Here is a 15,577-nt window from a genome sequence, read left to right on the forward strand (position 1 = left end):
CTTCATTTTTGGGGGCCTTTCTCAGCAAATGTCACATGTGATTTTATTTAATTACAATTTGTATCAATCAGTTGACTGCCCTATTGATTTTTGTTTTGTTGTAACATCCATGTCAGACCTCACACTGTGTAACATTTTAATAAAATGTCAGACTATTTGGCACTTGACACCTAGTCTTAAACTGCAATACAACAAAATAAAAGCGGGATGGCAAAAAATAAATAAATAAATAAAAAGAAAAATGTATAAAAGAAAGAATAAAACACTGTCATCAGTAGTTTGCTGCCAGTCAGTTGTTCTGCCTGTCACCCTGTTGATCCATCTTTTTTTGTCTGTCTGTTTGTTTGTCCCCTGTTCTCCATCTCCCTTTTTTTCTTCTCTTTTGTATTCACACACCTCACCGTTCTGCTTATACCTGCACAATAAGAAAGCTTCTCACACACACTGTCAGTATTTGTCATATCCACACATTAATGCATTGTGCTCGCCTCTCAGAGTCTTGCACATCTTTGTCATCGGCGGTAGATACACACTCACAATGCACCAAAATATCTAACCATTGGTGAACATTAGTTCTCTTTTTTGGATTAAAATAATCTTCATGTTAATGATTTGCATAATGTTGGAAGTGTTTCCATTTTAAATCACTATTAGTTCACATGTCTGTCTCTCCCTCCTAGTTCAAAGCTTCATAAACGTCAATGCTTTTACAACACTTTTAAACAGGGTCAAATCAAATGCAATGTGGTCATTGATTACATTTAGAAGTGGCTTCAATGAGCAATCTGACCAATGAAAAGAACCAATCAGGGATGTTTTGATGCCCACACTTTTCTTTTGATGTCAACTCAAGCTCTTTCTCTTATGATAAAAAATGTTTCGCAGTCTAGTTAGACTTTAATATTGGGTTGTCAAACACAAATTCGGAGTCCAATCTGGCCCAGAAGATGATTTGAGAGGATTTGTTTTATTATTATGCTGTTTATTTATTATATCAATATGATATATTCATGATGTTGTATCTTTAGTTACAGCAGGACAGATACACCTTTTCAATTTGATGTGTTATGTGTTAAAGCAGGACTCTTCAAACTCGGTCCTGGAGGGCCGCTGTCCTGCAGAGTTTAGCTCCAACCCTGATCAAACACACCTGAGCAAGCTAATCAAGGTCTTCAGGATCCCTAGAAAATCACAGGAAGGTGTGTTTGATCAGGGTTGGAGCTAAACTCTGCAGGACAGCGGCCCTCCAGGACTGAGTTTGAGGAAGCCTTTGTTAAAGGGATAGTTCACCCAAAAATTTAAATTCTGTCATCATTTACATACTTTCAAGCTGTTCCAAACCTGTATGAATGTCATTCTTCTGCTGAAGATATTTTGAAGTATATGGGTAACCAAACCATTGACTTCCATATGAAAGAAAGAAAAAAAAAATCTGCCAGTGGGCCCCATCAACTGTTTGGTTACCGAAATTCTTCAAAAAAATCTTCTTTTGTGTTCCACAGAAGAAAGAAATCTATACGATTTAGCACAACTTGAGGGTTGAATTGTCATTTTTGGGTGAACTATCCCATTTAGGGCCCTATTTTAATGATCTGAAATGCAAGTGTCAAAGCGCGAAGCGCAAGTAACTTTGTGGGCGGGTCTCGGCGCTGTTGCTATTTTCCCGGCGGGATAAATGGCTCTTGCGCCCGGCGCAAATCTAAAATGGGTTGGTCTGAAGTAGCTTCATTATTCATAGGTGTGCTTTGGGCGTAACGTGAATAAACCAATCAGAGCGTCATCCAACATTCTCTGTAAAAGCAGGTGCGCAAGTTCCATTATGGATTGCTATTATTATGGCGTATTTACCAGGCGCACGCCAGGAGCGGTTCACAGCCGAGGAGACTGATGTTCTTGTAAGAGCAGTGAAAGACAGAGAAGTTGTGTTGTATGGGGATGGGAGAAACCCACCCAAAATAGCGTCGGTTAAACAGGCGTGGGAGGAAATAGCCACAATTGTTTCATCAGCTGGCATTCCCAGGACGTCGCACCAGTGCCGCAAGCGCTACAATGACATCAGAAGACGGGGAAAGTCCAAGCTTGCCAGCATCAATCGGGCACGCCGTGTAACGGGAGGTGGATCTGCCTCTACTCAGGACCTGACGCCAGCAGAGGACATCGCTGCGTCCACCCTCACCGATTTTTTTTCCTGGTTCTTGACGGACAAACCAATTTGTCAGATGTCCTTATATACATATATGTCTTGCCAGAAGTTGCCACTATTGGGCAAACAGGTCTCCTTAATTATTAGACTACAATTAGCCTGAATCATTTGTAAGCTAGATTTATGCCTATTTTTTCACATCTTCGTGGCACACCACAATGATTTCCGTCATCTCATGTGTTAATATTTTTTAGTGTAACAATTTATGATTTGCAAAAATAACTGTTGCATCTGTGTAGATTACATGAGCAAAGTGTATGCGCGTTGTGCACGCTATACATTATGGTCAAGCATGCGCCCTTAAAATAGCATAATGAACAACGCGCAACGCGCCACTGACTTTAGACTAGGTTTTTTCTGGTCAGTGGCGCAATTGTTTAATGGAACAGCAAAATAGCACCAGGGATTGTTTGCGCCGGAACACGCCTCCTTTTTTGCGCTGAACCGCCCAGGTAGCGCAAGTTCATTCACTAGTTTAGCGACGTGCTTCTGTGGAGGGAAAAGCGCGCTTTGCGCGGGTGCAAAATAGGAATGACACATGCGTCGGTGTACAAAGTCAATTGCGCTGGGTGCAAGATAGGGCCCTAAATCTTACATTCTTGTTTTTTTAAACAATTGTTTATGTGCATTTCTCAATAACCACGGTGTCTGTGGAGTAAACTCTGGATCATTTTGTCTTTCTTTTGATACATAATGCATTTAATCACCACATTTGGATTCATAAAATGTTATCTCACTCAAAATGTACAACCCCTTTTAAGTTGATGATACTACTTTTTTAGGAATGTTGCTGGGCAATGTTGCCGCCATTGGGAAACCAGGTGAAGGTGATGATACACAAGGCAACTTTCTAATGTTGCCAAGCGATGTTGCTTGGGCACTTTACCATTGAGAATGGTCAACAAATTTCTTTCAGGATACTTTAGATCAGTCGTGGGCCCTGTGTCTCAATTGGTTGCATGTTGATGGCAACATTGTCGAGCAATATTGCTCAAAAAGTTGCCCTGTGTATCATCACCTTTACACACAGGACTGTCTTGGAATGTTTGCTCTATGAAACAATGGGGTTGATTAAGGCATTTTGCAATAACATAAACTGACGTGTGAAAATGCATGCTGGAAGAATTTGAATCATTTTGAAAAAGAGTACATAGAATTGAGAAATGCATGCAAGCATGTAAAAGAAACGCTTTTAATTACGCATGGCACTTGAACATACGTGCAAATTTGTCTTAAAACAGCACAGTTCATTTTCCCTCTGGGTCGCTCAAAGCAATAATATTTGCCTTTACAGTAGGCCTGTCACGATAACTACTTTTTGTTTCGCGATATATTGTCCCAGAAATAGTTGCGATAAATGGTATTATTGTCATTTTAAGACTATTTTATGCCACTGAATATATAATCCTAATATAACAGCATAATAATGCAAGTAGACCTACACACTTTCAAATGACAACCTTTTAATTCGTTAGATCGTGGAAATTAAGGGTAAAAAAGTATATTATCCTTAATAATTTATTTTATTTTTGAATAAATAGTAAATAATCATTTTCCCTTGTGAAACGCTTTAACACTTGTCATTCTGCGTTGACATTTATATGTGCACCGGAACAGGGTATTGCGGCTTTGAAATCGAGTCCATTTGGGCTTCCAAACTGTCAGTAGTTGTCAGGAAAACACTATAACGCCTCAAATGCAGGGGCGGGGCCAGAGGGGGGAGGGGGGGGGGGGGCTTGGCCCCCCATACATTTTGCCACCCCCAAAATGTAATTGGCCACCCCAAGTGCCCCCCCACTCAGAGTCGGAAGGTAATATGTTGTTGGACTTGTCAGTATTAATTCTTTACTAGTAGTTTTAGCAGTTTTCTTAACTAAAACTAATATTTTACAGTGCATTGATTTATTTATATTTAATTTTATGCATGCAAGTGGCCACTGCACTCATCCCCCTGTTGTTGTTGTGGAGCGCCTCCGCACTGGGGAGGAACCACTCTACCGTGACGTGTTGTTATCGGAGTAAATAGTGGGCGCAAACGGACGGCGAAGTGCGGTAGTTGGTTCTCTTTCGAGTCTTGGGCTTAAACGGACAAATTCAGATGAACGGAGTATTCTAGCAAACTAATATTCCTGCTGTCTGTGTTTTTAATGTTAATCTAACAACAAAAGACTCACTCACTGCTCTAGCTTTTGTAACTTTAATAACGATCTTTCATTTATACAGTCAAATATGCAATGCTATTTTAAATTTGATTACTGATTTTCAATTTCTGTACCTGAGAACTAATGTTAGACCTACTAGAAAAACCTGAAAAGCACTGTTTATTTTATAAGTATCTTTGCTCTGATTGTATTTATTTGTGCTTTTGCATAGTTAGATTATTTGTTTTTATTTTCTTTATTTTTATTTGTCAGTAGTTCTTTTTTCCCTGAATATAGCACATACAGACTGAACCATAATTAGTAATTTGAACAGTTAGACCCCTAGTAGCCTAAATATTCCCATAATAAATATGTATTACAGGCCCCCACTAATTATTTAGAAATAAGTTAATTCAACGAAGGTAACCTCTTTTGCTACATATTTTTGATGGTTCGAATGCATACTCCTACATGTTTTACCATTTATGAACTATCATTTATGTGCCCGATACCATCACCATTCATATCTATGCAACCATAAAAATTACTTCTAAAGTACTAAATTGTTTACAAAAAACAAATTTCTTCATGGATCTAGTCACTTAATTTTGCTCTCAAAATGCACCAGATTTATGCTTTTAAATTTAAAATGAACAAAATTTTCTTTTGGGGAGCACCCCCTAGCCTAGAGGGACCAATGTCTACCCAGCACAGTCTCACAAAATCCTGTGGGAAACAAAAATAATATACTTATAATGTAATATAAATATGAATAAACACTGCTACAGCTTCTTGTTGAGCTCAAAAGCCTTTCTACTGTTGTCAAATATGTTGGTGTATCTTGTTTAAAACTTTATACAACTATGATGGAAAAAATCTTGCTTGCATTGCATTTACCACAGTCCATGTGCTTCTACTACTGTTGAGTTATTTGTTATTTCAAATCACATTTGAAGTTGCTCATTTTGAATTCCTTTTCACTCATTATAATACGTTTTGTTATCAATAATATGCAGTATTATTACCTCCAGTGTAGGGCTATTTATACTGGTTCACTGTTTACATGCATTTAAATGTGCCACCCCTCTCTGAGTCTGTGCCCCAGTCTGGCCCCCCCACAAAAAATTGTCTAGACCCGCCCCTGCTCAAATGGCACCTGTCGATAACCGCTCTGTGTATGAAGGAACTCCCCGAGAACCACTTTCGCCTCCGTCACAGAAAACATACAAGATGACAGCACAATCGAGTAAAATGTTGGTGACATTCATTATCATGTAAACATAATGGGCGATATATTGTATCCCAAAAAATTATTGAGGTCATGTACATATATTGTGCAATATATTGATTATTGCGACAGGCCTACTTTACAGTTATTTGGAGCAAATTTCATAGTGGATTCCATACAAGTCTATTTAATTATTAGATTATTGTGTTGATTATTAAAATGATAGACTTACTGAATTTAAGAGAAAGGTGACATGATGACAATTTCAGAGATATTCTCTAAACAGCAAGAGATGTGCACTTGCAAACATGCACCCATACACAGAAAATAAATGGATCTAACTGGATTTGAATGGTATAATCAGTGCTTAATTTGTAAATTCTAAAAGGTTGGAGGGTGACGGATCTGGCAAGTTAGTGGGGTAGGGAAGTGTAACGGAACATATGCACAGTCTCAGTTGGGTTTCCATCCATTTTGAAGCTAAATCTGTCCCGGAGCTTGACGTGCAAGTGCTTGTTTTTTTCTTCAATTGTAAACATTGTGCTCTTGTCTTATTTTGGGCTCATTTGTTTTTCCTCTGACTCTCTTTGTAGAACAAAAAAAAAGAACAAGCCGTTGAACCTGAAGATCCACAGCAGTGTGGCTGGGAGCTGTGAAAACTTGCCGACCCAGCGCTCTCCTCTCCATTCCGACCACTCACTTCGCTCCTTCTTTTTCCCTAATTATGTCCCTTCGACACCACCGGTTCACTCCGACACCCCCTCAGCAAGTGAGTAAACACAACCATTAACCTCTGTGTGAGACAATACATTATTTTGGCTTCTCAGTTCAGTCCTACCTTAAACACAGTTGATGATGATTTAACTTCTGAATAATCTTGCATGCCTCCCTGCATGGTACGTGTGATTCTTTGCTTGTAAACAAACGTGTGAATATCCAGATTGAACACTACAGCAATCTGGCATCATCATTATCAAGTAAACACAGAAGCATCAAGGATGCTTTACCCAAAGATACACTAATGATTGAAATGAATGAATAGATGTCTGATGACGCACATCAGCAATTACAACTTTCTTTGTCGTTTCCTTTCACAATGTGACTTCCCATCTCATCACCTAATAAAGGGCAGCGTCCCAAACCTACACGTGTCCCAGGACACCTGGCAGCGTGTAAGCGCATATTGTCCAAGCCCAATATCTACTCCGGGGGCCTCTTAGCATGGGCTATTAGAGGAATAATGGGCCGAACGGAAGCAGTGTGGATGTGAGAAGACTGGGAATGACACAAGAATGACGCAGAAGACTCCGTTTTGGAATGAGATTATTGTACAGATGGAGGGAAAAGTTTTCCAGAATTATGAATGATAGATCCCCTCCAAGCTTTGGCAATCTGCTTTGTACATTGTAAAATATCCGGAGAGGTAACTGTTAGTATATATTTTTTTCCCACATACTCCTGTTTTGATAGTTTTGACGAATTGATACTTCAATTGATTTTTTGACTGTTAGTGAAATCCAACCACAGTTGAGCAGTTATTTTACAACCCCAAATCAGAAAAAGTTGGGACAGTATGGAAAACGCAAAAAAAAAAAAAAAAAGAAGTGATTTCTAATATTTACTTTGACTTGTATTTCATTGCAAACAATATGAACAAAAAATATTTCATGTTTTGTCTGGTCAACTTCATGTCATTTGTAAATATGCATCCTTTCCTGTCATTCAGACCTGCAACACATTTAAAAAAAAGTTGGGACAGTAAAGCATTTACCACTTTGTAATGTTGCCATTCCTTTTCACAACACTTAAAAGATGTTTAGGGACTGAAGACACCAAGTGATGAAGTGTTTCAGGTGTATTTTTGTCCCATTCTTCCTGCAAACAAGTCTTAAGGTGGGCAACAGTACGGGGTCTTCGTTGTCGCATTTTGCGCTTCAAAATGCGCCACACATTCTCTATTGGAGACAGGTCGGGACTGCAGGCAGGCCAGTCAAGTACCCGTACCCTCTTCCTCCGCAGCCAGGACTTTGTAACGTGTGCAGAATGTGGTTTTGCATTGTCTTGTTGAAATATGCATGGACGTCCCTGGAAAAGATGTCTTCTTGAAGGCAGCATATTATGCTCCAAAATCTCTATGTACTTTTCAGCATTAATGGTGCCTTCACAGAAGTGCAAGTTACCTTTGCCAAGGGCACTGACACAACCCCATACCATGACAGACCCTGGCTTTTGGACTTGTTGCTGGTAACAGTCTGGATGATCCTTTTCTTCTTTGGTCCGGAGCACACGGCGTCCATTCCTCCCAAAAAATACCTCAAATACTGATTCATCTGACCACAGTACACGTTTCCACCGTGTGATGGTCCATCCCAGATGCCTCCGAGCCCAGAGAAGTCGACGGCGCTTCTGGACACTGTTAACATAGGGCTTCCTTTTGGCACAGTACAGTTTTAACTGGCATTTGTGGATGTAACTATGTATTGTGGTACTTGACAAAGGTTTGCCAAAGTAGTCTTGAGCCCATGTGGTGATATCGCTTATAGATGAGTGACGATTCTTGATGCAGTGCCACCTGAGGGATCGGAGATCACGGTTGTTCAGCTTAGGCTTGCGCCCTTGTCCATTACGCACTGAAATTCCTCCAGATTCCTTGAATCTTTTAATTATGTTATGCACTGTTGAATGTGAAATATCCAAATCTCTTCCTATCTTTCTTTGAGGAACATTGTTTTTAAACATTTCAATAATTTTCTCACGTATTTGTTGGCAAACTGGCGATCCTCAGCCCATCTTTGCTCCTAAAGGATTAGACCTTTCTTGGATGCTGCTTTTGTACCAAATCATAATTACAATCACCTGTTGACATCACCTGTTTCAAATCACATCATTATTTAACCATTTTACCTCATTACTAGCCCTAAATTGCTCCTGTCCCAACTTTTTTTGAAATGTGTTGCAGGTCTGAATGACAGGAAAGGATGCATATTTACAAATGACATGAAGTTGACCAGACAAAACATGAAATATTTTGTGTTCATATTGTCTGCAATAAAATACAAGTCAAAGTAAATTTAGAAATCACTTTTTTTTTGCGTTTTCCATACTGTCCCAACTTTTTCTGATTTAGGGTTGTAGTATTATTTATATACTATTATGGTATTTATTAAAATTAGCTTTTATTTTTATACTTTCAGTTTTCATGTGCTTTTGTAATTTGTATTAGTCTTTGTTTGTCTAAATATTAGTATTTTGGTTTCATTTATTTTTATTTCTGTTTTATTTAAATTTTATTTCCAGTGAGTAATTTTAGTGCTTTGACTTTATGTATTTAATCTCACTTTATTAACCAATATCCTTGCTGTTGATCTTCGATGATCCAATTAAATCATACATATAAGCGAAAAAATCTTTTTGACCCAAACAACCAAATTCCTCCAGAGTTTGGGACGCAAGGGCTTGTCGTGAAACAAGATGAAAAAGAACGTTATAGTTGAATTTCCGATAAACCAGCTGCAGGTTTATAATCTCATTGGGTTTGTGGCAGCCTCTGTAATGGCATTACTCGCGTTCTGGACCTCCCGATGGGGCTCCAGGCCGGACACAGTGGCAGTAACCAGGCCTCACGAGTGTCGTCAGCCCTGGTAATGCGTCCTCTGTTTTTCTGCATGTGGTGACAGTATTATTGTACACAGCAAGCAACTGTGTGCCCGGGGCCTGTGCTTCACGGTTTCAAGTTTCTTGACATGCATACAGGATACAAATAGTGTGTGCAATGCTATGAAATGCTTACGTGCAGTTTAACTGTGTTAACATCACAACTGAAATGAAATGTTGTTTGGCTCTTTCATAGCTCTGGAGACCTGATGGAGTTTGTTTCATTTAAGAATCTGTTTCTCTTGAAATTCAAATAATTTGCATTCTTATTGAAATCTCTAACTTTTGATTGCAGATTTTGATATCTTGTTTGATATCTTGGCAATTTCTTAAAGCATCTTCTGAATTTAGTCTGTCTCAGTTTTTTCATGTAATCACAGACAGACTCGATGATGGTGAGATCAGATCACAGTTGTCAGACTCATTGTGTATACAAAACAATCTCACTGGATTATTACAATTAATGGCAAAAGGAATGTTTGAAAATTTAAACTTATTTTTCCAAATGACATATAAATGTCAATATAAATAACCATTTTCTTAAAACCATTTTCTGGTGAAAATACTAACGTGCCTACGACTTTTGCACAGTAGTGCAAAGTATATATATATATATATATTGCCAAAAGTTTCGGGACGCCTACCTTTACATGCACATGAACCTTAATGACATCCCCTTCTTAATCCGTAGGGTTTAATATGGAACCCCCCTCCACTAAACTTTACACTTGGCACAATGCAGTCAGGCAAGTACTGTTCTCCTGGCAACCGGCAAACCCAGACTCGTCCATCAGGTTGCCAGACAGAGAAGCGTGATTGGTCACTTCAGAGAACACGTCTCCACTGCTCTAGAGTCCAGTGGCGGCGTGCTTTACACCACTGCGTCTGACGCTTTGCATTGCACTTGGTTATGTAAGGCTTGGATGCAGCTGCTCGGCCATGGAAACCCATTCCATGAAGCTCTCTACACACTGATCTTGAGCTAATCTGAAGGCCACACAATACTTTACATACATTACTACATACATTACATTACAACTACGTACATTCACATTCACCACACACGCGGATGACTGCTAATATATAAAAGGATAGGAAGTATTACTAGTCCTTATTTAACAGTTTAATTGATACTGGCACAAACACATTTTTAAACCTGTTCAATTTACATCGAGGAATTCTGTACCTTTTCCTCAAGGGTAGCAGTTCATAGCAAGAATGGAGTACATGGGACGGATCCCTCAAAATCCTTCCTTAAAGGAACACGCCACTATTTTTGAAAATAGGCTCATTTTCCAACTCCCCTAGAGTTAAACAGTTGAGTTTTACTGTTTTCGAATCCATTCAGCCGATCTTCGGGTCTGGTGGTAGCACTTTTAGCATAGCTTAGCATAGATTATTGAATCTGATTAGACCGTTAGCATCTCGCTCAAAAAATGACCAAAGAGTTTTGATATTTTTCCTATTTAAAACTTGACTCTTCTGTAGTTACATTGTGTACTAAGACAGACGAAAAATTAAAAGTTGCGATTTTCTAGGCCAATATGGCTAGGAACTATTCTCTCATTCCTGCGTAATGATCAAGGAACTTTGCTGCCGTACCATTGGTGCATCAGGCGCAATGATATTACGCAGCGCCTGAAAATAGGCTAACTTCCGTCAACATAACCAACGTGACAACCTGTTTGCACAGGGAGCGTGCCTTATAACCATGGAGACATTTGTGAGAAACGATTCAGAAGATATTTACTTTGGTGTAGATCCTGAGCCATATTTGAGTACACTGAAGATCAGGTTGTCACGTTGGTTATGTTGACGGAAGTTAGCCTATTTCCAGGCGCTGTGTAATATCAGGGAGTTGGAAAACGAGCCTATTTTCAAAAATAGTGCCGTGTTCCTTTAAATGCATATTGTTCATAAACAAGAGACTTAATGCTAAGATAGTCTCTATGCCCTATTGTTTTCCTAACAGTTCATATGATATACAATAACTTTGTTGTGAGGTTTCCTTAGGTAGACAGACCATACCTAATAACATTTTCTAGTGCAGATTTTATTACTTTCTAGAAACTCTTTTTGTACTCTTCCATACAGTTTAAAGAATGTGTCAGCTTATTTTCTAGTTATATAGAAAGAATTTAAACGAATGCAAAAGCCAACTCTTGACAATTTATTCTCATGACACAAAGACGCAGTGCAGCACCTTTATAACGTCATTTTTCTGGCTGTCAGTCAAATCCATAGAGTTGTTTAAGAGCAGGTCAATAGCAGATGTTAAATGTACTTACCGTCACTCACTCATATTTCCCTATTGAAAAAAACCTCTCAGTTGAAATCTTATCAAACTTTAAATCTAATAATGGAGCTTTATTGTGTTCTGGAGAGGACTGAGAGGCGGTTCACTATGTTAGTCATTGTTTTACAAATAATTTTGTTTAGTCTGTCTGTTTGTGAGATGCCTGTGATATTTATATCACTAATACTGGCATGTGATTGGTCGATCATGAAAATTGTCCAACTGTTGCTTCATCTGGCTTGAACAAACTCCAGTTGGTCTTGTCATGTCTCAATTTGATAGTTAATTGAGTCAACATGGTGGTTTTTAATGACTGGTTGTTGGTTCAAAGAGCGAAAGAGAGAAACATATAATGTTTTTTTTCTGCAAATTAGACACCTGCCTCTGGTAGTTTTGTTATTTTTAGCAATATTTGCACCAATTAAACACAAATTCGCCTGCTCTGTACTGATGCTGGTTTGTATTGACAAGTAAGTCTGTTTCTACGCCTGCGGATGAAACATTTACCTGCTGTGAGATGATGTGAGTTTGTCAGGTAAACTTTTAACTCTGGTCTATAATGAAAGACTCTCTTTCTCTCCGTTTCTTCATAGGATGAAAGGATCTCAAGTAGCATGTACTTGCCATGGTATATGGTAATCATTCTGTACCATATCAAAGTACTATTATGGTACAGGTATTATTTGAAACCCTCCGTATACCTTTTCGTCGCCGCAGTAATTTTTTTGATGGATGCTCTCAAACTGCTGTTTGAAAGTCTCAATTGGCTTTTGTTTTAGTTTAATCTTTACCTATGTATTTTATTACTATAGTAAATGTAAGATTAGTTTTGTCAAATTTCAGGAGTTCGTTATAATCTGCATCATCTCCTTTAAAACTTTGAGGGGTTACCATAGAAACAGGCAAGGTAGGGTTTTGTTTAACATTATCACTGCAGTATAATGTAGTTTGTAATACTAGTGTTGGTCGTTTGTTTTCACCTATTAGTATTGACTCACTTTAACCATTTTTAAATAATTTTTCATTATTTTTAATCATAGTGCATAGCACTACTTTAAAAATCTTAAGTAATAGCTCACAATTTTGCCTTTTTTTGAGAGATGTAAACTTGCAGTTGTGAGTTAAATAGTCACCATTACCTTTTTTATTTTTTTATTCCGTGGCTTCCATATATATCAGAGCATTTAGAATGTGATATTTTATAATGGATATATGCCGTTTGTTTATATATACACCGATCAGGCATAACATTATTTTATTATTCTGTTGGTCCCCCTTTTGCTGCCCAAACTGCCCTGACCTGTTGAGGCTCGGACTACACTAGACCCCTGAAGGTGTGCTGTGGTATCTGGAACCAAGATGTTAGCAGCAGATCCTTTAAGTCCTGTAAGTTGCGAGGTGGGGCCTCCATGGATCGGACTTGTTTGTTCAGCACATCCCACAGAGGCTCGACTGGATTGAGATCTGGGGAATTTGGAGGCCAAGTCAACACCTCAAACTCTTTGTTGTGCTCCTCAAACCATTCCTGAACCATTTTTGCTTTGTGGCAGGGCACATTATCTGCTGAAAGAGCCACAGCCACCAGGGAATACCATTTCCATGAAAGGGTGTACATGGTCTGCAACAGTGCTTAGGTTGGTGGTATGTGTTAAGATAACATCCACATGGACGGCAGGACCCAAGGTTTCCCAGCAGAACATTGCCCAAAGCATCACTGCCTCCGCCGGCTTGCCTTCTTCCCATAGTGCATCCTGGTGCCATGTGATCCCCAGGTAAGCGACGCACACGCACCCAGCCTTCCACGTGATGTAAAAGAAAACGTGGTTCATCAGACCAGGCCACCTTCTTCCATTGCTCCGTGGTCCATTTCTGATGCTCACGTGCCCACTGTTGCTGTTTTCGGCGGTGGACAGGGGTCAGCATGGTCATCCTGACTGGTCTGTGGCTATGCATCCCCATACACAACAAACTGCGATGCACTGTGTATTCTGACACCTTTCTATCAGAACCAGCATTAACTTCTTGAGCAATTTGAGCTACAGTAGCTCGTCTGTTTGATCGGACCACACGGACCAGCCTTCGCTCCCCACGTGCATCAATGAGGCTTGGCCGCCCATGACCCTGTCGCCGGTTCACCACTGTTCCTTCCTTGGACCACTTTTGATAGATCCTGACCACTGCAGACCAGGAACATCCCACAAGAGCTGCAGTTTTGGAGATGCTCTGACCCAGACGTCTAGCCATCACAATTAGGCCCTTGTCAAACTCTCTCTCAATCTTACGCTTGCCCATTTTTCCTGCTTCTAACACATCAACTTTGAGGACAAAATGTTCACTTGCTGCCTGATATATATCACACACACTAACAGGTGCCGTGATGAAGAGATAATCAGTGTTATTCACTTCACCATTATTCTCCATTCAATTTCATTATTTTCTAGAAGGTTTAAGGACTCCTTTTTTGTACTCTTCCATCCTCTTTGAAAAACATGTCAGCTTATTTTCTAGCTTTCATGTATATCAGAGCTTGCAGACTGTGATATTGTAGATTAAATAATTGGGACAGGGGCAAGAGTAAAACAAGCAAAAGTACTAAAAGCAAAAGTAAAATGTAAAAAAAGTTAATTGCTTCATATAACAAAAAGTTTAAATGAAAAGTTTTGATACAAATCAACTCCTGGGGCATTAAAGTGTCCATAGTCGGAGAAACACTCTTATATTTATGTTGTTTTTCCCCTCAAGATCACTTGTGTTTCATTAGAGGTCCAGGAATCCAGAACAAAGATCATATCAAAGCTCTGATCTAATCTGGAACACTGTGTACATCCTTGATCCACCTGAAAGATGCAGCCGAGCAGAATGCAGTGGTCACAATAGAGACACACTCGCATCCATATTTGATATAAGCATCATGAAATGCACATTGACAGAGGCAGTCATTAGGAATCGCAAGTGAATAAGTGGATGCGATCAAATGCAGAAATCTGGTTATGAACGCAAGGCTCATATACAGTATTGTATGCTTTTAGAATAAGGCAGAGAAGCTTATCCTGTTTGTGTGTGTGCATGTGTACTTGTCCTCGTATCTCCCTGTTGATCATAAACAAATGGAGTATAATTGAGTGTGGACAATCTGATGAATGGTCTTTTGAACTACCAGTGCTGTGGGAAGCAAATGCAATTATTGTCTTACAAGTCTCCATTTAGGTTTTATCAGATCTCTTCCATTTGAGCAATGACAGAAGACATCAAATTTCAAATCATCAAATTCTATCAGATATATCTTAAGGATTTATATATTAAATAACGATCCCAGTTTTTTATTTTATTTCCATGAACATAATTAAGTCACTACTTTTCAAAAGTTTGGGTCTGTAAGATTTTTAAAATGTTTTTTAAAACATTTATTGGCTGCATTTATTAATACAGTAAAAAAAAGATTGTAAAATATTATTTCAATTAAAAATAACTTTTCTATATTAATATATTTATCAAATGTAATTTAATCATGTGATGCAAAGCTGGATTTTCAGCATCTTTACTCCAGTCTTCAGTGTCACATGATCCTTCAGAAATCATTCTAATATGATGATTTGCTGCTCAAGAAACATTTCTTATTATTATCAATGATGAAATCAGTTGTGCTCCTTAATATTTTTTTGGAAACCATGATCAATCTTTTCAGGATTTTTTTTATGAATAGAAAGTACAAAAGAAGAAAATTCATGACTCCAAACTTTTGAACGGTTGTGTAAATACAATACAATATATAATAAATATACTAATACATACATACAGTGGGGAGAGCAAGTATTTGATACACTGCCGATTTTGCAGGTTTTCCTACTTACGAAGCATGTAGAGGTCTGTAATTTTTATCATAGGTACACTTCAACTGTGAGTGACGGAATTTAAAACAAAATTATTGAATTATTTTTAAATAATTAATTAGCATTTTATTGCATGACATAAGTATTTGATCACCTACCAACCAGTAAGAATTCCGGCTCTCACAGACCTGTTAGTTTTTCTTTCAGAAGCCCTCCTGTTCTCCA

General features: G+C 38.6%; 1 protein-coding gene across 1 annotated transcript in view; it reads left to right on the forward strand.

Annotated features, from left to right (window-relative positions):
• ksr2 (kinase suppressor of ras 2) overlaps positions 1-15,577 on the forward strand; it is a 169,749-nt gene that overhangs the window by 74,602 nt on the left and 79,570 nt on the right. The window contains exon 6 of the mRNA XM_079815181.1: positions 6,166-6,341. Within this exon, the coding sequence (XP_079671307.1) occupies positions 6,166-6,341 (176 nt within the window). The remainder of the gene's footprint in view (positions 1-6,165; positions 6,342-15,577) is intronic.

Source organism: Gobio gobio, assembly GCF_949357685.1.
Source record: "Gobio gobio genome assembly, chromosome: 4".
Classification (NCBI taxonomy): domain Eukaryota; kingdom Metazoa; phylum Chordata; class Actinopteri; order Cypriniformes; family Gobionidae; genus Gobio; species Gobio gobio.